We start from the raw sequence: 24,062 nt of genomic DNA, 5'->3' as shown, positions 1-24,062 counted from the left end.
AATCGTAGACTACAATTGCAAATTAAAGGCAATTTTGTCTATTTTTACACTGGACATTTAAACTCTGTTTCTTAAATGTTGAAAATTGGGGGCAAAGGATGCAACAGCATTTAAGTAGTAAAGTTGAAAAATGACCCACTTGATGTTTTAGCATATATTTTGAAAAAGAGCTTTTTGGCACCCTCCCTTTCTTCTTGTGTAAATTTACTGCAGATTTGTTTTATTTTTGTTAAATCTTTTTATGAGTATTGTCAACAAGAAAAATAGAAACCACAATACCAGAGACATTGTGACATATAAGACAGTTGTACTGCATCCATGCCATTGGTCAATCCAAACGAATAGGGCAGGTAAAGGGTTAAAACATATAAGACATAGAATAACATGTTAATGGTAAAGGATATTTTTACCGCGCACTATCACCACCGGAGTGGTCCCCTGGCGCTCTGCCAGGAGTGTTGTAAATGGTATGGTATTGTCCATTAAATGGCCCAACAACATAACATTTAGCCAGGCATAATAACAATACCAGACCCCCCTCTCCCACGCAAACTTCCCACCCTCAGTGCAATATTCAGCCAACGACCCATATGAGCAGGTGTACAGGAGGATATTAATAAAGGGTATATCCCTGTTCCTAATACCATATCCATGTGTCTTTCAGCCTAGCAAGCCGCAGAAAGTCAAATAAAGGTGGACGCTAGTTGCCAGAACTTACCGGCACGGGCAGGTGTCGATGTGCGCTTAAAGCGAGACCGCTCTGTATCCAAAATCTTTGTTCTCCGGGTAAGCCATTTCTGTGCGTTAGGAAGGGTTGTCGGTTTCTACTCCATCAACATGGCCTTGCGTGCCGAGAATAGTACAATGTGTAGCACTGCACGCACCAACAGATCATCATGCCACTCCTCACTATCGAGCACACACAACATAGTGCTGGTGGCCAGAATTTACTGCAGATTTATCACAAAGCCAGCTTGCATCCATGAAGAAACAAGAAAGAAGTTTTTTTATTTCTGAATATCCTTGGTTGCTGCAATGCACCATGGTGGAGATGTACAAAAGTAGGTTTGGACCTACGGCACCCACATCTCCATCGTATTTTTAGAAAACTACATGATGGATTTACACCAAACTAAAAAAAGGTACATGTGTGTCATTTTGTGCACAATTTGTTTCTTATTTGGTGTATATCCATCCAGGGGTCTTCACGCTATGGGTTTTTAATGGAGGTGCCCGTTTCTCTTTGGAACTTTGAATTGGAATAGACTGAAAACAGTTGTTTTGCTTTCTTAATAACCCTTGAGCAGTTATACAAAATGTCTCCAAATTGTCCAGTTTAGCAAGAGCCACGTCGGGCAATTAGTTTGGAAAATGTCATCCCAATTCGTCGAAAGAGTCAAAAGTTAGAAATAGAATTTTGGGAGAAGTCAATGCAAATAGGTTTTGGGGATGGCATTCTATAATATCTACTTATTGGAAATGGACGAAAAGATCGAATTTAAAATGCCTAACGCACGTTTAGTGTGCACTGGGCATAGCAGATTAGATCGAAGCCCCTAATACCAGACAGGAGAGTGGGGGTTGCAGGGTTGTCCCCCTCCCCCCCAGTTCAGTATTATGGGCTGCGGGTTTGCAGGGGCATACATTAAAGGCAGTGCGAGGGACAAACAGTTAAAATCCCAAAAGATCGAATTTCAAAATAGAGGCAGGTGAGCTACGTAATTTTGTAATTCGATCTTTTGGGATACGTTCTTTTAACGTACATCCCTACTTATTTCAGCCTAGCCACACATGCTACAGCGCTACGCAGTAGCCATCCCTGTAAGTTCACCTCTGGTTTAGAGCCACTGTGCAATACAATGCGGGTATGCAAATGAGCTTTAAAGCCTTGCTTTTTTCTCCCTCAAATTGTCTTATAGGGCAGCTGTATTTTATACATAGCTTTATCAACCCAAGACAGACAGCTTTCAAGGATACTGGCAACCACATAAGCGTTTCACCCTCATTAGGGATCATCAATACAATACAACCTGACATCCTTAGAGTAGAATATGACTTTTCAGCTATGCCACACATGCCACAGTGCCCCCGTGCGGCGATCTGTAGAAGTTCACCTACAGTTCATAGCCACTGGACAATGCATTTTGGGTATGCAAATTAACAGTACATTTTTTGCTCGAGAAATTTGTCTTTATCTCATAACAACTTACAATATATTAATTTGCATTCCCACAATGCAAAACACACTGCAGTAATGTTCTAAACCCCCAGAGTGCATAGGTGAAGCATAATACTAAGGTGTAAGCTGTTTACACCTTGCTTTTACACTCTGGGGATTTTAATTCTTTTTGGAGGTGGGAAGGCACGGAACAAGATATATGTTTCTGTTGTGCATTCGTGCTCCACCTTCAAACAGAACATGGTTTTCTGCTAGCATATATTTTCATGCTGGTGGAAAACCAATGGATTTCTATGGAATACCCCTTACTTTACCAAATGAAGTGGAAACGTTAAGAGTAAAGGTGATTGTGCCTGTGTTTTACTCTTTGCAGTTCCACTCTATTGTAATTGTAATTGGTTATTTATAACACGCTTAATAGACAGGGGTTTCTAAGCATGGAACCGGGGATCGAACCTGTGTTGTGTGAGAAACCTGAGGCATTTCTCCCAGGTTATTCCCAGGGATCCTTTGTTCAGGTGGCCAGGGGAGGGCCATCTCTCTTGGATCCCATCCATGGGGGTGGACGAATGAGGAAGGATCACCTGGGCAGGCGGTCCTTGGAGACTGCGAGAGGAGCTCCCTTGGGTGAGACACGGTATCCCACTTTTTCTGATGGACCCCTACCCGATATGCCAGCAGTCTTTATGGGATTTTGCCACCAAAATCCCATCACCCCTCCAGTACTTTCTATTACGGAAAAGAAAGAGAAAACAACAGGGGAACTCAAGATTATCTCTAAACCCCAATACAAATTTTGCCTCTCCATAATACTATAAATCCCATAATCCACTTCCTCTCTTAGAATATCAAGGGGGATCTAAATTAACACCCCAGGGATATCTCCACCTTAACTCCCATAATCCCATTCCCTGATTGAAATCTACAAAGACGGGGACGAGGAAGAGGCAGATGGGAGTCATGAGGATTACCCATACAAATCCATGGGCAATGGATTCCTATGGGCTGTCTCCATGTTGTCCCGATAATGAGTTCAGGTAGAGTCAGGCAGGGAGGGACAACTACTCACACCTGACTCCAATCAGCTCTAGCTGGGAGTATACAAGCAGCAGCCAGACACAGCATTGTGAGCGAGTCGGGGATGCTGGAAAGTCCTGGAGAAACCCAGAGGAAGCCCTGGTGAGATGGAGAGACCCTGCGAGAGCTGGAGGAGAAGAAAAACGCCCGAACACCAGCCCTGCTATCAGAGAGGAGATAGAAGTGTGGAGGAGGAAACTACACTTCCAAAAGGCAAGACCAGGGGCAGCTGGGGTTGCCTGGTGGTACCAATAGTTAAACTCCTTCCCTGTGCAAGGCAGGGGAACCCAGGTATCTGAGGGGCAGTGGGAGAGACCATGACCTCCTGCTAATATCCCCATTTGGCTTCTGCAGCTCCCAATGACAGAAAATGCCATTTCGGGGAGCAATGAAGTGGGAGCAAAATTAGCCCAGTGCTAGAAGTCCCAAAAATCTTTTGGTTGAAATTGTGAACTTTGGAAGGAAGCTCGAGCCCGGCAGAGGAAAGCTTTCTTGCTGAAGTTTAAAAAGTGTTGTGAGCCCAGACAAGGTAGACCCTTGAGGAACTTGAACTGTACATAAAGAACTATGAAAAATGTAGAGGAAAGACCAGCTGCAGAGGGGTCCGGCGCCACTTGGGTCCTCACTTGAAAGACTGATCCCCCTATTGTTGAAGCTATGAAAGCCAAGAGGCCCTGGGAAGGGCGGCATGCTGTATCAGAGTGGTCCTACAAGGGTCTCATCAAATCCCTTGCACAATCGAAAATCTCTGACTCATTGCCAAGAGAAATCTAAGAGATGGGAACCCCGCTTCCTGAGAAAGATTGTGAATATTGTGGAATAAGGCAAATGTGAACCTGACAGAGGGATGCCGAAAGAAAGCTAGAAGCCACGCTTTCTGATGAGATGAGAAAATCATGAACTATGATATGATATGGCATTTACAACGCGCCTATAAACAAGTGTTTCAAGGCGCGATGAGGCAAGGGAGGGGGAACAGAGGGAAGACGGACAACAATCCTACTAGGCCAGGTGTCAGACAGATCACGTAAGTGCAAGGGAAGGGGGAAAAGGAGGTGCAGGGGCAAAGGGGAGGGGAAAGTGCAGTGCATGGGATAATAAAATAGCAAGATAAATAAGAGTGGCCAGCTTGTGGCAAGTGCAGCGTGAGTGCAGACGTAAGTGCTGGTGGGAGGACTGTAGGGATACAGAAAACAGTCCCAAGGTGCAGGGGTTGCCCGGGAGGCAGTGCATGAGTACAACTGGCAGGGCTTGGGCCCGAGATCAGATGGGTGGCCAGGTAACCAGTGCAGTGTATAGTATCAGCCGGAGCTTCAGCAGGGGAGAGGAGGAGAGAAAGCAGAAGCAAAGAGGAAGGTTTTAAGGTGCTTCCAGAACCAAAGATGGTTCTCCTCACGTTTCAGGGAGGCTGTTTCAGAGGGAGGACCCAGCGAAGAGGAGATCTACCACCAACTCATTGCTTGGAGAAGCGACTGACCCTGAGGGAGTTGGAGGCGGATGAGCGAAGAGAGTTGAAGGTATTGAGGCCCCAGGCCCCAGAAGGCCTTGTGGACGATGCAGAGGGTTTTGAACTTAATCCTCGCAGCCACTGGGAGCCAGTGCAGAGATTTCAGTCCTGGAGAGATACGATCCCTGGGCTTGAGGCCAAGGACAAATCTCGAAATCCTGTTCAGGATGAGTTGCCGAGGGCGGAGAGTGGAAGCAGGAAGATTTAGAAAGAGGCTGTTGCAATAGTCCAGCCTAGAGAGAACCAGAGCTCTGGAGACAGTGAGCTTCTGGGGAAGGCGAGGAAGGGAAAAATACCTCTGAGGAGGTACAGCTGGTAGTGTGACTTCTTAGAGACGTCAGAGATGTGAGGAGAGAAAGAGAGTGTTGTAAACTCATGAACTGTATTCAAGATGGCTATGTGAACCCGACTGAGGGAAGCCCAGGGGAAAACTAAGACAGGTAAAGCCCATATCATGATAGAACAAAGTGAAATGTGAACTTGGCAACTTGAGGGATGCCTGCGAGTTGGGGTGAAGAGTAATACACCCATGAACATTGTGTCAACAAGAATGAACCCGCTCGAGGATTGTCCATAGCGAGAAGTTGTTTAAATAGACATTAAGCCTCTTGAATATTGCCAAATGCATTTGAAAGGCCATAGTGCACCCGACAGAGGGAGGCCCACGTTGCAAGAAGGATCCAAGCCCGGCGGAGGGAGATCCAAGGGGCGAAGAGCAATCGCCCAAGGTACAAAAATCCCGAAGGAACTTTTGTTGGTTTATTGTTTTCAACCAGCAGGCCTTCTAAGGCAAGAGACTTTGTAGAAAAAGAGACTTGGGCCCTGAAGGTCCTGGTATCGTTGAATGGAACTGTGAACCTTGTAATGGCGAGGCCCAGGAGTGTGCTCTGCTCAGAAGTCCCACCTTGTCCCGTGCTAAAAACGCGGGGAAGGAAGACCCTGCCATACCATCCTGACTTATCAATTTGTGAACACTTCTTTCTTTTGTGATGAACATTATCCCCCACACTTTTTGTAATTTAGTGGTAAGGATTGGCAATAGGTCTTTTAGTATAGGCCCTTTTTATTTGAGAAGACGCCACTAGGACTGCCTTATATTTTTATTTGATGGTCATAGCTTGCTCCCATTTTAGATTTAGGTTTAGATTAGGCGTTTTTCCAACCTACCTATACAGTTTAATAAACACCCTTGAACTGTGATCACTTGTGTCTGTCTTACTGTTGCCACCATGAGTTCTTTACAGTTGTCATTACCGAATTCTTAAAATTACATTGATTTAATTCTGCATTCTCCTGCCAAAATGATAGTGCTGCCTGGAAGCCACTTAACATACTACTTGCCATTGGTGTACACGAAATGTAAATATATTATACCGTAGTCTTATATGACTGTCCTTCTATCACATAGTTATTAGAAAACATTTTGGAGGGAGTAAGATGTATCAATACCATTTTATTCAGTATTTCAGAGAACATATTTTCCAGGATTTTAAATTTAAGGTCACTATGCGCTATTTACCTTATGATGAGTAATCTATCACCTGCAGGCCTGTTTTTAAAATATATGCAGGTGCTGTGTTTTGCTCCTCAGAGAGCTTTAAACATTACATACATCAAATTAGGGCAATAAAAGATTTTTTCAAAAACATTTTATTAGGTTTTAAAAGTAACACAGAACTCTTGCAAAGGCATCTGTCAACGTAACAACTTTCTCTGTCGCCACCCGCTTCATGAAACTAATCAACCTCCCCTAGCTTATCATTTTATCTGATCCATTACACAACATACCCTGCAAGGAGGACGTGGTTGAGTCACAAGACAGAGCAATAGTTTTAAGTAAAGATTGTTTAGATTTGCATTTCTAAGTCAAATCCAAGTACATCTATACTTTATGATCAACATCCCCGAAAGAGTAGCTCCTCACAACTGGGAGTGTGCATATTGTTTCCACCCTCCCTTCAGCCACACTCATATATCTTGTAAATCAAAAATATTGAGGACCCGCGGTCTCTGGGCACATGTCAATTCTCTGTAGAGCAAGGCCAGAAACTAGAGGTTGCCATTTCACAGCAAAAGGTGATCGGCTTTATGCCAAATCCACGAGCAGCTTCTCCATGGCTAGGAGTTGCCATAGTTTGTGCCACTACAGGTTGATGTAAGGTGCTTCAGGTTTCTACCACATCACTCCAATCACCAATTTCACCGCCAGCACCAGAATTGTAAAAATCATCTCCTTGGCAGACCCCAGAGGATATCTATCTATTATAATTTTTATTTAGTGCCAAATCACCCATAGGCCTCAAAGCGCTCACAAGGACAAAACAACATGAAACAGATACCTTGAGCAAAGCGAGAGCCACGGGGACTGTTAGATTTCTCCATCATTGAACAGATGTGTTTTGAGCAGTTTCTTAAAAACGGCTAGAGACACAAGGTTTTTAATCTGATGGGGCATAGAATTCCAGATCATTGGAGCCCTGTGAGCAAATTGTATTGCCCCCTACTCTTTCCAAAAATGTTCGTGGTTGTTGAAGGTCATGTCTATCATTGAATGGAAGATTTCTTCGAACAGGTGCCTTAGTTATTTTTTTGGCAAGATAGTTAGGAGCAGTACCAGCTAGGCATTTGAAGACCATAACAGAGCATTTGAATTTTATCCGCGGTTGGTCTGGCAGCCAATGAAGTTTTCTTCCGGCTGCTGAGATTTTATCCCATCGGTTCAGTACAAAGACAGGCCTAACCACACCATTCTGTATGGTTTGCAGTTTAGTAATTTTACCCATCAAGAGACTGTTACAATAGTCCAATTTTGCGTTAATTATGGCGCCCGCAATCAGAGCTAGGTTTTGCCCCGTTAGGTAAGGTCGAATTTGCCATATTAGGTTAGTGTAATACGCACATGTAGATTTTAGATGGGACACATGTCTCTTGTAAGAGAGGTGTGAATCCATGAATCGGACCGTGGGAAGATAACGGTCAGAGAACTACAAGTCCGCTGGGACTTGTAGTTCTGTTCAGAAAGAGACATGTGGCAGCCTTTTAGTGACGGTTCAGCCAGCAAAGCTAGCAAAAACAGTCTGACAGCACGGCCAGAAGAGGTACATAGATTTAAAGCATAAGTGCACACTAAAAAAAGTCAATAAGTAAAATACAATGGATTCAATATTAAAATACAGTAATGAACATTAAAATAGGCAGTTAGCAAAAATAAAAATGAACGGCGCTTCCAGCCGTACAAAGTGATATGATACGAAGCGGATAGACACACTTAACTAGAAATACCAAGAGGGATCACCCCCTGGTCTCACAGGAATATTTTGTTAATAACCAAAGGAATGGAATCGATGATCACCTGCCAAAACCTGGTCCCCTTGGAAAATTCCCACCAAACATGTTAAAGGCAGCCCTCACATCCGTACTGGCATCAACAGTGTCCCAGGAGCTGAAGGTTCATAGGTCACAGCCCCGGTGGGGTCTTGTAACCTCTACAAGATAGCTGGTACACCATTTCTCTATATGTCACAGTACACACCAATGACGTTGTGGCTCTAAACCATATGATCCCAGACCTGTTCCCTAAGTCTTTGTGCCACGATCAGTTTCTAAAAGGGAAAAGTCATCCATACAAGACTCAAAGGAAATAAATAGGATATGTACCATCTTTTCTTACTGCACCAGTCGTGGAATGTTGAGGGATGTAAAGGAGAGGAAATGTCTGAATTGCCCTGTCTAGGCATCAGGGGAGATGGAAATGGAGTGAGCCCCAGAGGAATCACGAAAGAGTCCCAAACATTGCATAGTGACTTGGCTGCTAGGTCAATATAGAGTGAGTGAGGCCATGAATTATAATTGTTCTTTTATAACATGCTTAATACTAGCGAGTGGTTTCTAAGCGCGGGATCAGGATCCAAACCTGCGTTGAGCTGCATCGTCTTGCGTCCAAGAAAAATGAGTAGCCCGTGAGCTATCCTTCCTCCTCTGTGCTGGTTGCACCAATATATGCCAGTATTCTCACATAAGAACATATCCATATTTGCTTTGCATATATAATGCCAGTAATTATCCTATAATCCACTTCTGTACGCCTCCTCAGGGGTCTACGCAGATATGACCACATCACCCTGGCTCTCATCAGCCTTCAATGGCTTCCACTGCATGCACAAATCACCTTCAAGTCTTGCTGCAGCATCTACAAGGCAGTCGCCTTCAAGTCAACCAGCTACCTTGCGGAGAAACTCATGATCTCCAGCAGACAGCACACCACCAGAAGCCAGGACACGTGCAAACTTGAAATCCACTGCTGCAAAAAGCGTAGAACCAGAAAACAATCCTTCTCTGCCTACTCCCCAAGACTATGGAACCTCCTCCCCATCAGCATAAGACTCGCCACCACGCTCCTACAATTCAGAAAGAACTCAAGACCCACCTCTTCAAGGAATCTCTCTGCCTCAAAACCTAGGCCATCACATCGCCCCTCGTGCCACCTGATTCGCTAAAGGGTGCCCATCCCTCTGCTCCCCACCACCCGGTACAGCTGTACCCCTCCTATTTGCCCCTCTATATCCCCCCATGCTGTATATCTGTTCTGTCGTTACCTCTGGAAAGCGCTCTGTTATGCATCTGTACTGTTTTATACCTCTGTAAAGCACTCTGTTATCTATCTGTATTGGTGTATACCTCTGTAACATGCTCCATTGCTTCTCGTGGCTAGGTCCCCGCTCAATAAATATAATAATAGTAATAATAAGAAGAAGAAGAAACAACACATCCAAGCTGGCTCTAAAGTGTTTTGCTGGAAAATCGTTCACTCTGATCCCCTGCTTATCATGGGGTTACAGTTTTATATTTCAGAGTAGTAGTATACTTGTATTGTTTCATTTCAGGTAACGTCTCATGGTGGCTGCTTTTTTCTTTAAAGGTATGCATTTATTTGGCTTCAGAGGCCAAAAGTTTGGAATCATTTTGACACTTGCAGATTCTATGACTACCTATCCATAATTAATGACCATTTATAAAGCAATAACGTATTGATAATCCATTACACTTTACGTAGCATAATCCACAAAATGATAAGTCTCTAAGAGCTCATATATTGCATTGATCACTAACCATTTTAATGATTCATGTCTTATAAACCCCTGGGTGATGAAAGGCTGAGCAGGCCGGGACGGAGAGCACGTTGTTAGATCTCCAAACTCATATGTTTTCCACCTTGGAAAGCAGTGGTTCTGGACTGCTGATTTTATTAGATCTATCAGCAGCTTTCGATCTCCTTGACCACAAAAGGTTGTTGCAAATTCTGACTGACATCGGTGGCTTCTCACAGGGAGCTGTGTCTTGGATGGAATAATTTCTCTGTGGTTGTAATTCCAGAGTCCACTCGGGAGATGGCTCCTCAGACTCTGAGCCAATTCTGTGTGGTGTGCCACAGGGGGGCATGTCTATCCCCCACCCCTTTTTAACATTTGTATCCAGTCACTGTGTGAATAAATTGAGAAACTGGGGGATTTCTTTGCACATTTTGCAGATGATTTCCAGCTCTCTCTTGAACTCACTGGGGACTATGCAGTAGACCAAGAAAGGTTAAATGAAATTTGCTTACTCATCAAATTCTGGATGTCTTCAAACTGGCTCTGTTTAAATGCCAGTAAAACTGAACTCATGGTATATTGTTTGAAGCATGCCTGTGATGGTCTAGGACAGAAATAGGCTAGGTTCAGCATTGATGGAGGCCCTATACCTGTTACTAGAAAGGTTAAAACCCTCAGTACTTACATGGAGGCCACGCTCAATGCTGATGCCCAAGTCAATTATACTATCAAGACATCTAATTACTTCCTCAGAGTCCTAAGACAGATTTGTCCGTTGGATCAAAGAAAAATCGTGGAAAATTAGTCTGAGCTATTATCATGCCAAGGCACGACTACTGCAACTCCTTACTTGGAGGTGCTAGTATGGAAAGTATAAAAAAGCTTCAGAAGCTTCAAAATAATGCAGTGCGCATAGTGTGCAACATTGCATGCAGAGACCCAGTATCAAATGCTTGCACAGAACTTCACTGGCTCCCGGTTGCAGCCAGAGTCAAATTTAATATTCTTACGCTGGGACATAAGTGTCTTTTTGGAACTGTCTTTCCCCCTCAATACTTGAGGGAGAAGCTGGAGCTCTATAAACCAGGGAGAACTCTGAGATCCTCTGGTGCTTGTAGCCTAAGGATTCACCGGTTCAAGAGAACCCGGGGAAATGGTCGGTCAGTCCCCATTTTGATCGCACAGGCTTGGATGAGCTCCCAGAGTCTCTCTGAAAGGAAGAGGACTTCCTTGTTTTAAGAAAATCCCTGAAAACTAGATTGTTCACCTAGGAAGGTCCGTAGACTATCCTATTATCCTACTTGGCTCTGTGTTGTTACAATTTTGTGTCTTTTGTCTCAGTTTTATGTAGCGCTTGGATGCCTACGGGCTTTGGCGCTCTAGAAATAGATAGATAGATAGATAGATAGATAGATAGATAGATAGATAGATAGATAGATAGATAGATAGATAGATAGATAGAGAGATAGATAGAGAGATAGATAGAGAGATAGATAGATTTGAACCTGTCATCAGCAGAGCATTGGGCTCCTAGCCCACAAGTATCTCTCAAATGAGAAAAACACAATTTTAACATAATAGTCCATTTATACTACCAACTATGGCAAAGACATACCAGACCATTATGTTTTATGCTGTGTTACTCAGTGCTTTACACACATCTAAGAGGCCACAGGTGTGATCTTATAGTTCTGCAAGCCATTAGGTAGTGCTTCTTACTGGTTGTCCTGTAGACTGTAATCTAACATACCATATGTAATTGTAGTGTGTGGCTGTGATCTCCCCATGAGGATAGATCTGTGGCTAGTTGTGGTTGTTCAAGGGGTTTTAATACTTTGATAAACCCAGTCAGAAGTCAGGTGACATTTCACCAAGGAGCCAGTAGTAGGTAGGCTATAGTGTAATAGCCCCAAGTCAATTAGTTATAAAGTGCAGGCTCTACCTTTCTTACAGTGAATAAGTATAGAATGCAACAAAGACTTTGCACGTGGCTTTCGGTGTCCAGGACTGTCATGTAATACATGGCTTTTGTGTAGTCAAGAGATGGGTATTTGCCATACACTGCCATAATGTTACTACCTGGCAGTAACATGGCGACAGATGGGGGAAATGGTTTGAGTACCAGGGCATGCATATGATATCAGAGCCTGGCAATGCCTATCTAATACCTCTACACAGGATTCCGTTGACACCCTCTTGAATTGATAAAACTGTACCAAAGGACCTTATACAATTTGACTGACAGTCACCCTGTGTCCCTATGATATCTGACCACCCTACATTATTTGCCACTTTATCAACAAATCCTAAGGCTTTATCTTGGAACCTCGCAGGCTTATCTACCAGGTTTGAAAGTTGATTGTTTCTTTTGTAATTTTGGGAACATTTGTTTTACAGGAAACTTGGTTGGTTGACCCCTTTCACCACCGGCTATAGACGTTTTGCTGGGGAGACAAAGTGGGGGCTACTCATATCGGCTGCTTTAGAGATCTGCAAAAGAGTAGTCCATTTTCAAATTGACTCAAGTGGTTTAATGGTAATAGTAATTATTCTACTGGAAGGTACTACATTGGCTATTGTGAATACATATAGTCAATTGAAGGAGTAACTAAAATTGTGTGTAATTTGGAATTTTACATCCCTGGATGTAAAGATTTTCATCCAATTATTCAAGACTTCAACCCCCAATTAGAGCCTATTACCATATGTCTAGACCCACTGAAAGAGGAAAATGAATTCTGGGGATTATCACAGCTTGATAACAGGCATTCTTATGAATACTTTGAACATGCATGTACGCTAGCCGCCTGCTTTAATTGATAGGGCTTTTCAGTGCTCTAATGAAGGCGTGAACAGGGATTCTCTGTCCCTCCCTACATTTAGGATTCTCGCATTGATTACATCATGATGCATGTTAGAGGCTTAATTTCCAACAGTATATGTTTGGGTTTATCTAGGGAGCTTGAATGGCTCTCTGATAGTTTTCCTATGGGAAGCAGTCTCTGTAAGGGTTTTGGGACTCCCACTTGTCTTGTTGCAGTCCTTGTATTGTGGGGAGTAAGTATGTTTGTCAGTGCCTCCTGCCTTAGTGCTGGAATGCAGTATGGGTGGAGTGATGATTCCCTGTATACCTCCTCCAGGCCCAGCATCCACAAGCTTGAGGTGGCACTCGGCTCCTTAGGCTATCGTACCCTTGTTCCCCAAGTTTAAACATGGAATTTAGAGATAGCATTTATAGGGTCTCACTGATGCGTAAGTCTTGCATGCAAGCACTATGTGACCACATGCTGCCACTTCTAAACTCACAATCATTATGCTTACAAAATGCTGCATAGTTGCTAATCCAATTTAGTACATTATTTTGTTCAATCGCAGACACTTTCAGAGCTTAGGCAATGGGAAAACTTATAATTGTGTGCTTTATCACTACGCCTCCAATGCCAACCCTACTTTCCCTACCCCAATCTCCTTCCCGCTCAACCTCCTTTGGGGTCCTCCTTGACTCCAACAATTCATAATGGCTACTGCTACAGCTGCCAGGATAAATGTACTCAACATAAGGAAAACCTGTCTCCACCTCATACACCATCAGGCAAAACCCTCATAACTAGCCTCATCCTCAGAAAATTGGATAACTGCTTCATATTACTCCTGGGTCTCCCCCTCTTCTATCACTCTCCTCCAAATAAAGGTCTCTGCTTTCCTATTTACACCCTCTTCATAATGCCACTGTGTGTGATGGTTATCCAAGCAAAACCGTTCTTCTCAAATTGCTTCTTGTCTACAAATCTATCCACAGCCTCTCCCCCCGCTGTCTCACTCAGTGCATCGCTCTCAATTGCCTGCTTTCTTGTACACTCCTACTCTACAATCCTCCTGAGTCCCGTTGTCTCTGCATCCTTGCACTACCGGCCAGGTGTGCTCATGCTCGGTATTATCACTCACCACTAAGCATTTGCTTCCTCCTCCTTGGCTACCTTGCCCTCTCCTGCTTACTCCTCTGCCCACCATCGAGCTCCTTCTATACTTCCGCAGGACGTACCTCAGACCTGTACCCCTCCGCAGAAGTCTTTCAAGGTTGGAAACCTTCTCCACATTGCCACTATCATTCCTATGCAGGTTTATTCCTCCTTTGAATGCCTGGTCTGCAGGCTCTCTCTCTCCTGGCCATTCTCTTACTGCGGCTACTATCTACCGGCCGCCTGGCCAGGTAGCCTCCTTCCTCTCTGAGTGGGCAGACCTCTCCTCCTCCTCAGAGACCTCAACATCCACCTGGATGCTTTCTATCCTTCCTCTGTACCCTTTTGCAACCTTTGCGATTCTCTTTCTCTATTCTTCCCTCTGGCCCAACTCACTCTGCAGGGCACACCTTGGAAGTTCTGATCTCCTCAGACCTCCCCCTCTCTAACTCTCTCAAAACTCCTCCCTCTTGGAGCAACTTTTTTCTCCTCTCCTCTCTACTCCTCAGGCCGAGCCAACTCCAGCACTGCCACCCACCTTCTCGGTCATCTGACCCATAAAGCGTGTGTCAGTTGATGCTTTCGCTGCCACTTTCTCTCCCCCTCCTGCACCTCCGGCTGACTCGGATTCCTGACACAGTCCTTTCCAACGTCCATTCTTCTATCTCTAACACTCTTGATGTACTTGCTCCTGTCATAAGGATCCGCTTGAACAAAGCCAAGTGCAACTCTTGGTATGACTCAGACCTTGCCACCCTTAAACGCAAGTGTAGGGTGGCTGAGAGGAAATGGAGGGCATCATGTGCATCCTCTGGCAAACACTCCTGCCACCTGCTCCAAAGGCAGTAGAGACTCACAGTTCACACTAAGAGGAGAGCACATATCCAAGCCTGTGCCTATGCGGCATCTAACAACTCAGCCAAACTCTTTAAAATCTGCAAGGAGCTGGCCAACCCTACTGCAGTCTCTACCTCTCCTGTTACCTTCCAGGCCCTCTGCACAACATTGGCTTCACATTTCATCTCTAAAACCCAGGACATCCTGTCCACCCTCTATTACTCTCCTCCTTCTTCCTCTACCTATGGTCTCATTGTGGCCGCCTCTCCTCCTCCCTTCTCTTCCTTTCCTTTCCTTTCCTTTGTTCACCCCTGACGATGTGTCTAGACAAGTTCGATCTATGAAAAAAACAGGTTCTTCCCTGTTCATTCAAAACCATCAAGGACCATATTAACACCCTCGCTCCAGCATTGGCTGACTTCTGCAACCACTCATTCATCAATGGAACCTTCCCCTCCCATCTGAAGCACTCCCTTGTGCATCCTGTTCTTAAGGAATCCTCAGCCGACCCCTCCTGTCCAGCTAACTATCGCACGATCTCCATTACTCCTTTCCTGGGCAAACCTTTGGAAAAGCTGGCCATCTCCCAGCTTAACCTCCACACAGAATCTGTTGGTTGCCTCCATGACCATCAGTCTGGTTTCAGAGTGGTCAAAAGCACAGAAAATGCTCTCCTAAACATCCCTAAAGACCCGCTCTCAGACCTCGACACTAACCATCCTTCTGTCCTTATCCTCCTCAATCTCTCTTCTGATTTTGCTACTGTCAACCATGCCATCCTGCTCAACCTGGGTATCACTGTTAAGGCCCTGGCCTGGCCAACTTCCTTTCTCTCTGATCGACCCTCCCAGGTTCAACTTGGGTCCTTCCTTTCCTCTATCTCTCTCTTTACCTGTGGTGTTTCCCAGGGCTCTAATCGTTCTCCCAGGCTGTTTAACCAGTTCCTGGCACCCTTCGCCCACAGCATAGCTGCTCTCTGCTCTAACTTTCAGTGCTATACAGATGATACTCATCTCTCTTTCAGGCTCCTCTCGCCACCTCTCCTCTCACTCTCTGGCCACCCACCCTTGGCCCTCTTCCTGCTCCTAACTGTGAGGCTAAGAACCTCTGGGTCATCTTTGACTCCACACTCTCCTTCTCCCCTCACATTTCTGACATCTCTAAGAAGTCAAACTACCAGCTGCACCTCCTCAGAGGTATTCTTTCTTTCCACACTTTCCCCCAGAATCTCACTGTATCCAGAGCTCTGGTTCTCTCTAGGCTGGACTGCTACAACAGCCTCTTTCTAAATCTACCTGCTTCTACTATCCGTCCTCTACAACTCATCCAGAACAGGACTGCAAGACTTGTCCTTGGCCTCAAGCCCAGGGATCGTATCTCTCAAGCACTGAAATCTCTTCATTGGCTCCCAGTCGCGGCAAGGATCAAGTTCAAGACCCTCTGCATCGTCCATAAGGCTTTCAGGGACCTGGGATCGCAACACCTCTAACTCTCTCTACCGAAATATCTTCCTACTTCAGCTCTCCGCTCCTCCGCCTCCACCTCCTTGAGGGTCAGTTGCTTCTCCAAGCAACGAGTTTGGGCAAGAGCTCTCTCTTCAGCTGGTGCCTTCCTCTGGAACAGCCTGCCTGTCTTTCTGAAACTTGAGCAGAACCACTGCCAGTTCCGGAAGCACCTCAAGACCTTCCTCTTTGCATCTACCTTCTCTCTTCCTTTCCCCTGCTGATCTCCTGTCTGATCCATGCACTGGTCACCTGGCCACTCTCTGAATTCAGCCCCAGGAGCCTGGCTGTCCAGCTGCAAACCTGCACTGCCTATTGGCACCCCTTGCACTTGTGGTCTGTATCTGTAACCCTACAGTCCCCTCTCCTGCACTTATCAGACACTTGTCTGCACTTTTGAATACCTGCACTTGCCACCTGTTGGCTGCACTATTTGCAGTTTCCTGTTGTTTCCTTTGTCCTGCACTTGTCCATACCCCCCCAGGACTTCTCCCCTCCCCGTTCCCCTCCACTTGCGTGATCTGAATGTCACTAGGCCTCGTAAGATCGTTCTTTGTTGTCCTCCCTCGGTTTACCCCTCATTGCCTTGTCGCGCCTTGAAACACTTGTGTATAGGCGCGTTATAAATGCCATATCATATAATTTTACTGGACTGCACTCCCCACTGATTTCAAATGTAGGCCAACTGTGGAAGTATTTAAGACCAGACTCATACTTCACCTATTGAGGGGCACACCATTTCCCCCTGAACATGCCACGATCTGACCCCAGCCCTAATCTTCTGACCATGCCACACTCCCCAGTCACCACTGTATAAATGTACAAAACTGCATGCTTGGGTTTTGGCTTTATTGTATCCCATACTGTTTTTGTCCCGGGTATACGTCACCACCTCATCATGACCTCTTTCTTGTAATAATAATTTTCACCCACCCGATTGCGAAAGCACAATTTTCAAGGACTGCCTCTGCATGATTTCACTATTAACTCCTATGTATGTAATTTTGGTGAAAATTAAATCCTGTTTGCACCAAAAATACAATAATTAAAAAAACAATAATACTGCTGCCTACGCAAATTCTCATCCAGTCTCTGTAGAATATCTTTGTTTAATACTTTAAATGGGACGGGCCCAGTTGAAATAAATCCCTCCTGAGCTGCTCTGCTATAATCGTGCTCCACACTGTTTGTTTGGAGGGCATGATGTCAGTCTATGGGGAAGTTTGAGGCGATTGAGGAGAGGCGGGGGAGCCAGGGGTAATGTTTCCCCATCTAACTTCCACATGGTAAGACAAACTTAAAATAGGAAATAGGAGCTAATGCATGTTTTGACTTTTGCTGATGTAGAATGTTTTTTTCACATTTGACCATACGTGCATTAAGTATTCGACCATAGAATTTTTTTTCTAAAATCATCTACACACTTTGAAATGTCTACAGTAAACTCACATCTCCCTACAGAGCCATTGATTTCCCAGATGCTATCAGTGTTGTGTGGTGAGCTGGCATGCCAATCTCATATATGTGGTTTCTGGAAAGCCCCACCAGCATCCTTAATGGCCCGCTTGGTTTGAAGGAATGGTAAGTACACACTCTTTCTTCTCAAATGTTAGCCCATTTACCTGGGTGAGTCTTACTCCACATAGTTGATTCTCTGTAAGCTAGCTCTAGAGGCCACCATTGCTGGAAGATTTGAAAATAACATATTGGATGAGAAGACTCAAATAATCTATTCATGTTTTTGCAATAATGCATATTTTCTGCCAACCCGTCACCCTATCTATGGTGTTTTAATATTTTCAGGTTTATTACTTTGATTTATTCTGCTATATTGACACTGCCATGAGGAAGCATTCTATGAAATAGTGAGTTTACAAACAATTAATCAAAGCTGTCCCTTGTCCTTTACGTGGTGGGTAGGTTTACTAGGTAATTGTGTAGCTTATTTGTGTCTACACACGCGGCTGGCCTTCAGCAGTCTAGTCCTGGTCAGAAGCATTTCATGTATTCAATTGTCCATCGTATTTGACAATAATTGCTTCAAAGATCAAAAAAGGGTAGTTAGTGAAAAGGGAAAATTACTGATGGGACCACACAGGTTTTAAAAAAGGCAGAGTGGTGAAAATGTAAGGAGGCAGTTAATTCTCATGATCCCATCTGTGAATAGCAACCCTTTTATTTTTGCAAAGCTTACCCTTTCCTTTCATTTCACACAACAAATATTCCCATATGCACACTTGTCCTCTTTCATTTTGATTACTGCTCTATACTTCTTCTTGGACTACCTGAATATGTGCTTCCCATCTCCTGCCTCTATTCATGACCCTTTTAGTCTCCTTCCTATCCTCTTCTCTGGCTTCTGTCTTTTGGTTCTAATTCCCTTGTCCTCTACAATCTTATTTCCTCCGCATTGTGTTTGAATGTTTGCATGTACTGCCTGCGGCATGTTGCCAGAGCAATGCCATAGGTTAAGATTAGTTCTAAACCTTCCAGCCATCACCTCTTTTGTTTTGCTTTACTAACTACCACACCTTGATCCTAGGATCCCTCTTCTTTAAGGCGATCATCAACCACACTCTATTCTCTGCCTTACTTCTACCTTTGAGTTCTGTCCCAGAGGACATCTGCCGACCGTGAAGAGAGGCAGTCAGTCTGGCATGTGGCTCAGCTCTTTTGCTCTGCTGTGGCATCTGGGGCAGTGTAGGGTTGCCAGGGTTACCAAGCCCAACAACACTTCACAGAAAGACATCATCACATAGAACATGATGATGTCATCACACACACCATTACAGGACCTGGAAACCTCAAACACATACGCCAGGATTTCTCCATTTAAACTGCAGTAGAAAAGGGATCATTGCTTATCAACATTGAGATTAGTTCCAGCACATCCTTGTGGTCTCCTGCAGAAGGGATGTGACCTAGCAGTTTTGGCTGGACTATCCCTTTTGGGGTGGGAGCAAGCCTGATTTGCATATGGTCTTTATCCTTCTGTAGTGGCTTGTCAGGCTGAAAAAAGATGGTCTGGCGGGTTGCCCAGAGCGTTGCCCATGGTTAAGATTAATTCTAAACCTTCCAGCCATCACCTTTTGGTCTTGCTTTTTTCACCCTGAGTGGGATGGGTAAGCCCAGACATGGGTCCCGAGCCTGCTGGGCCTAGAGTCCCAATATACTCCTCACTGATGTCCCCAATGAGGCTGGAACATGTCTGGGGATGTTTGTGGTCTTGTGCAGAAGGGATGTGGCCTAGCATTCTGGGATGGACTGTCCCTTTTGTGGTGGGACCAAGCCTGATTTGCATATGGTACTTCCACTTTTGTATTGGCTTGACAGGCAAAGAAGCATGGCCTGGAGGGTTGCCCAGAGCAATGCCAGAGGTTAAGATTAATTCTAAACCTTCCAGCAATCACCTTTTAGTTTTGCTTTTGTCAAACTAAGTGGGACGGGTATGCCCAGATGTGGTCCAGAGCCTGCTGGGCCTAGAGACCTAAGCTACTCCTCACTGATGAGGCTACAACATGTCTGGGGATGCTTGTGGTCTAGTGCAGAGGGGATGTCACCTAGCAGTTTTTTTTATTGTTGCATTTACAGTTTACAAAAAACCATACACAACAAAATACACATAGCTAAATTTAAAAACAATTCGTCAAATTTCATATTTAAAAAATCAGAAGGAAGGTAGAGAGAAAAAAAGAAGAAAACACAAAAAAAGAAAAAAGAAAGATCAAAAGAAAAAAGAAAAGAAAACAACGCATATAAATAAAGCCAGAAAAAAACTTCAGTTTACAAAGAATAATTCCGTTCAAAACTAATTTTTTCTCATTCAACTCAGAAGTAAGCAATATAAGAAAACGATTCAGAGATAAAACCAAGGAAATAGCAGAACCCCACATACAGCGACACCAAAACAAATTTCTAGAGACCTCTGAACAATCAGGTGTATAGTCCTTGAAAAGCCTAAGTCGTTCTGCACCAAAGAATGTACACTCTACTACCAAGTGTTTCAGAGTCTCGCAGGTATTTTTTACCCTACAAAACCTACATTCCTTGTCCATTGCGCTAAGCCCCTCATTCATATTCATGATTTCCCACTTTTAATTTGATCAAAAACAGGTAGTTGGTTTAACCTGAAATGCATGTAATTCATACGTATGATAGGACAAGGAAACTTTTGAATATATAGTGGAAGACATTCCTTAGTATGTATAAACCTTGAATACTCCACAAATCCAGTACATGAATCAATGCAGTCAACCGTCTCGACCCAGTCGGTCCCGAACAAGATCATTTTGACATTCCCCGGTCTTAGGATCAAGTCCTCTTCAGATGAACAGATATGGACCAACACAGAGGACATCCATTTGTTAACTCTCTTAGATATGGTACTGATCCTGCTAACATGGCAGCCTGAAGACTCTCATAGAGGGAGTTTTTGGGCGGAGCAATAATTCTTCTAAATAGAGACAACTGTCTCCACACAGACGTAGCCTTTAAAGAAACCAGACACAACTTGTGTCTAATGATCGCGTTTGGAATAGCCATAGAAAGATCAAGTACGTTCTTCCATAAAACTCCCTGAATGGTATTCAGAAGGTCACTCATGTTCTGAGAGCAGAGGTCAAGTCCGTAGAGAATAATAGCCTCAAATTTGGCCAAATAGTATCGTCTCAGAGGAATAAGCGAGAATTTACATACTTTCTGCTTTAGAAATGTCATATGGGCAGTAAGTGTCTTAGCTTTATCATATAGAATAGATTTCCAATTTTCCATGCTGACCCTGTTAGCCAAATAGTATCCCAAGTAAACTACGGTCTTGACCTGCTCCACAGTATCAGTTTCCATTGTCCATGTATATTGGATATCCTTTTTCCTTTTAGTTAGAACCAGGACTTTAGATATGGAGGCATTAGGAAACAAATTGTTTGCCACTGCATATTCATAGAAAAGCTGCATCCTAGCCCTAAGTCCTCGCAGAGTTTTATCGAACAGTATGAAGTAGTCCGCATAGGCCATCCACTCCAGCCCTACACTCCCCAATCTCGCCGGTGCAATGGAGGGGCGCTGCCACAGTCCCTCAGCATCGCACGTATAGAGATTGAAGAGGGTAGGGGCCAGAGTGCATCCCTGTTTAACCCCTGTAAAGGTGGGTATCTCTGAGGATAGAACACCATCTTCAGATAGACGTACATAGATGATGTATTAGAGTGCAGCAAAGCAATCAACTGGACCATATTATGGGGAATGCCCAGAGTAATCATTTTGCGCCATAACCTGGATCTAATCACCCCATCGAAGGCACTAGACATGTCCAGTGATGCCAAATACACGTCCCCAGCATGCGAGTGGTGGACATAATGTCTAAGATGGGAAAGAATAGCCGCATTTAAAGAAGTACCAAGTTCAACACGAAACCCCACCTTGAACCTACTCAGAAGGTTATGTTCCCTGATAACAAGATTGAGGTCCCTTAATAACAGAATTGAAAAAAACCGTTAGAGCTATGGGTCTGTAATTGGACAAATCCATTTTATCGCCCCTTTTAAAGATGGGAACAATAATGGATTTAGACCAAGAAACAGGCACTGTGTGGGTCAGAAAGATGTGGTCATAGGTTTTAACAGTTCGACCCAAATTCCAGGGTCCTCTTTAAGAACAAAAGGGGGAATCCCATTGGGGCCAGAGGCCCTAGATGGCTTCAATTGGGCAATCGCCCATGCGATATCCTCCTTATTCCAATTGCAGATACCCTTCTCAGATGAACCCAAATCAAAATCCTCCAGTACTCCAAAGGCATCAGGCAAGGCATATTTTTTAGTATAAAAGGATACCCAAGAAGCAGACTCTATGGGCCAATCGGTACTCCTTTTAACATCCCCCAACAGCCTGTTAACCCTTGACTAGAAATGGCCCTCTTTCCCCTTTCACAAAAGCTCCAAAATATATTGATGGCAGAGAGAATAGGCGTCCATCTTAAGGGACTTGACATAATTCTTATGCCTCAAAATAATAGAACGTTTATGTTTCCCATAGTCAGCAGGTTTAAGACCACCCTTCCTCCAAGCAGCAAGCTCTTTTCTTTTACGGGCCTTAGAAGATAACATTCTGTCATCTTTTATGACACATTTCTTATGGGAATTCACAGAGTCAATAGAGTCCCTAATTTAATGAATGCAGGCCAAAATAATATTATAAGAGGAGATACCATCACCAGCCTCAGTATCATGGCCATAGAGAACAGCAGCAGACCTTGCAGCAACACAGAAAGAAGTTGATTGAATTTCAATACAATTTTCTTGTTCCACTTAACTCTCGTGCCCCTGTTATTACACTCCAAGCCTGCCAAATCCAGCTTGATACAGGGGACAGTCATGGGAATACTCAGGGTAAAAGAAATGGGAAGATGGTCACCCAAAGAAAGGTCAAGATGACTAAGATAACCACACTGTTTCCTAATACTATCTGAGAGATAGAAGTAATAAATACAAGAGGCAGAGACTCCTCTATGCCAAGTATGTTTGAGGGCAGTAGAAGAGGTCAAGTGATCCAGTATAGACAGGTCCCACTCTTTAAGGAAATGATCCCACCCAATGCCTCGGCTTAGGTTCACATGCTGAGACGGGGGAGAGCCCCCAGTGAATTCCACCAAGCACCTTCTGCACAGAAGGAATTAAAATCCCCTCCCAAGAGGACTTGAAAACCACAGACCCTCTGGACCCAGTCAAACAAAATCTCTCCTATCCCCTCCTCAACGGTTTCAAAATTAACTTGGATAGTGTTCCAATAAAGATTAAGTATCAATATCGGAGAGATTCCATCATCCAAGTTTAACTAAATAGCCAAGAGCCATTCCAGGCAACATCGAATTTTCCAAGAAAACTGCAGACTGCGATCTATGGCAATGCTGATACCTCCTCTCAGACGCCCTTCATCCCCCCTAATCGCAGGACAGGAAACAGTATTATAACCTGCTAGAGAAGGTTCAACCATCAACATAGTCAAATTGGAAAGAGGGACAAGACAGGGGTGTCCTCTTTCTCCATTGCTATTTGTTATTGCGATTGAGCCCCTGGCAGCTATGATTAGAGATGATCCCTGTATAAAAGGACTGTTGTGTTGGGGAAGGCAACAAAGAATATGGTTATATGCTGATGACATTCTTTCTGGTTCTCTGAGACTTGGAACAGTCACTACCAATTCTAATGGAAATTTTGAGATTATTTCAAACCGTCTCTGGATATAAAGTAGAGTGAAGAGTGTGAAGGACCCATTGACTGTCTGTCTGAGAAACTCCTGGAAGAAATTCAATGGTTTGCTGGGTGTGGATGCATGTAGAGATCCTAGTGCGTCATTATGGTTGAATCCCTCTATTAGATTGGAAAATAAGACGCTATTCTGGGCAGACTGGTTTTTGGGTGGTGTGAGTTGGATTGATTATTTATTTAAGGAGGGGAAATGGATGAGTGCTAGAGAGTTGCAACAACAATTTCATATTGAAAATTTCAGGTTTTCGGATTACAGGAAATTAAAGATTGCAGTTGGTGAGATTGATTTCCAGGTGAGTTTGAATTTGGATTTTCTTACAAGAAAGTCGTTGGTAGGGGAAGGTGGCTTAGCTAGCCGGGTGTACAAACAAATAGTGAGTGAATATAAAGACAATGTTCAGCTCAGAGACGAGTGGAGTCGAAGAATTGGCTCTGAAATTACAGTGGAGACATGGACAAGGATGTGTTCAAATGCCAAATTTTGTTCCCTGGGTTTGACTGAGAGACCGAGACAAATAAAGATATTAAACAGGGTTTATTGTACACCTGAAAGATTACGGAAGCGAGGTTTGAAAGATGGCTCTGAGTGTTAGGCTTGTATTTGTGAAACTGGTACACTGGAACATATGATGTGGGATTGTAGGAAGGT

General features: G+C 44.1%; 1 protein-coding gene across 1 annotated transcript in view; it reads left to right on the top strand.

Moving 5' to 3' along the window:
- Positions 1–24,062, top strand: part of LOC138498645 (type 2 phosphatidylinositol 4,5-bisphosphate 4-phosphatase-like) — a 474,081-nt gene that overhangs the window by 110,742 nt on the left and 339,277 nt on the right. Inside the window, exon 2 of the mRNA XM_069622342.1 lies at positions 17,613–17,732. Coding sequence (XP_069478443.1) covers positions 17,659–17,732 — 74 coding nt within the window. The 5' untranslated portion in view covers positions 17,613–17,658. The remainder of the gene's footprint in view (positions 1–17,612; positions 17,733–24,062) is intronic.

This window comes from Ambystoma mexicanum, chromosome 5q (assembly GCF_040938575.1).
Source record: "Ambystoma mexicanum isolate Mex_15411 chromosome 5q, UKY_AmexF1_1, whole genome shotgun sequence".
NCBI lineage: Eukaryota > Metazoa > Chordata > Amphibia > Caudata > Ambystomatidae > Ambystoma > Ambystoma mexicanum.
This window is presented reverse-complemented; position numbering and strand designations above follow the sequence as displayed.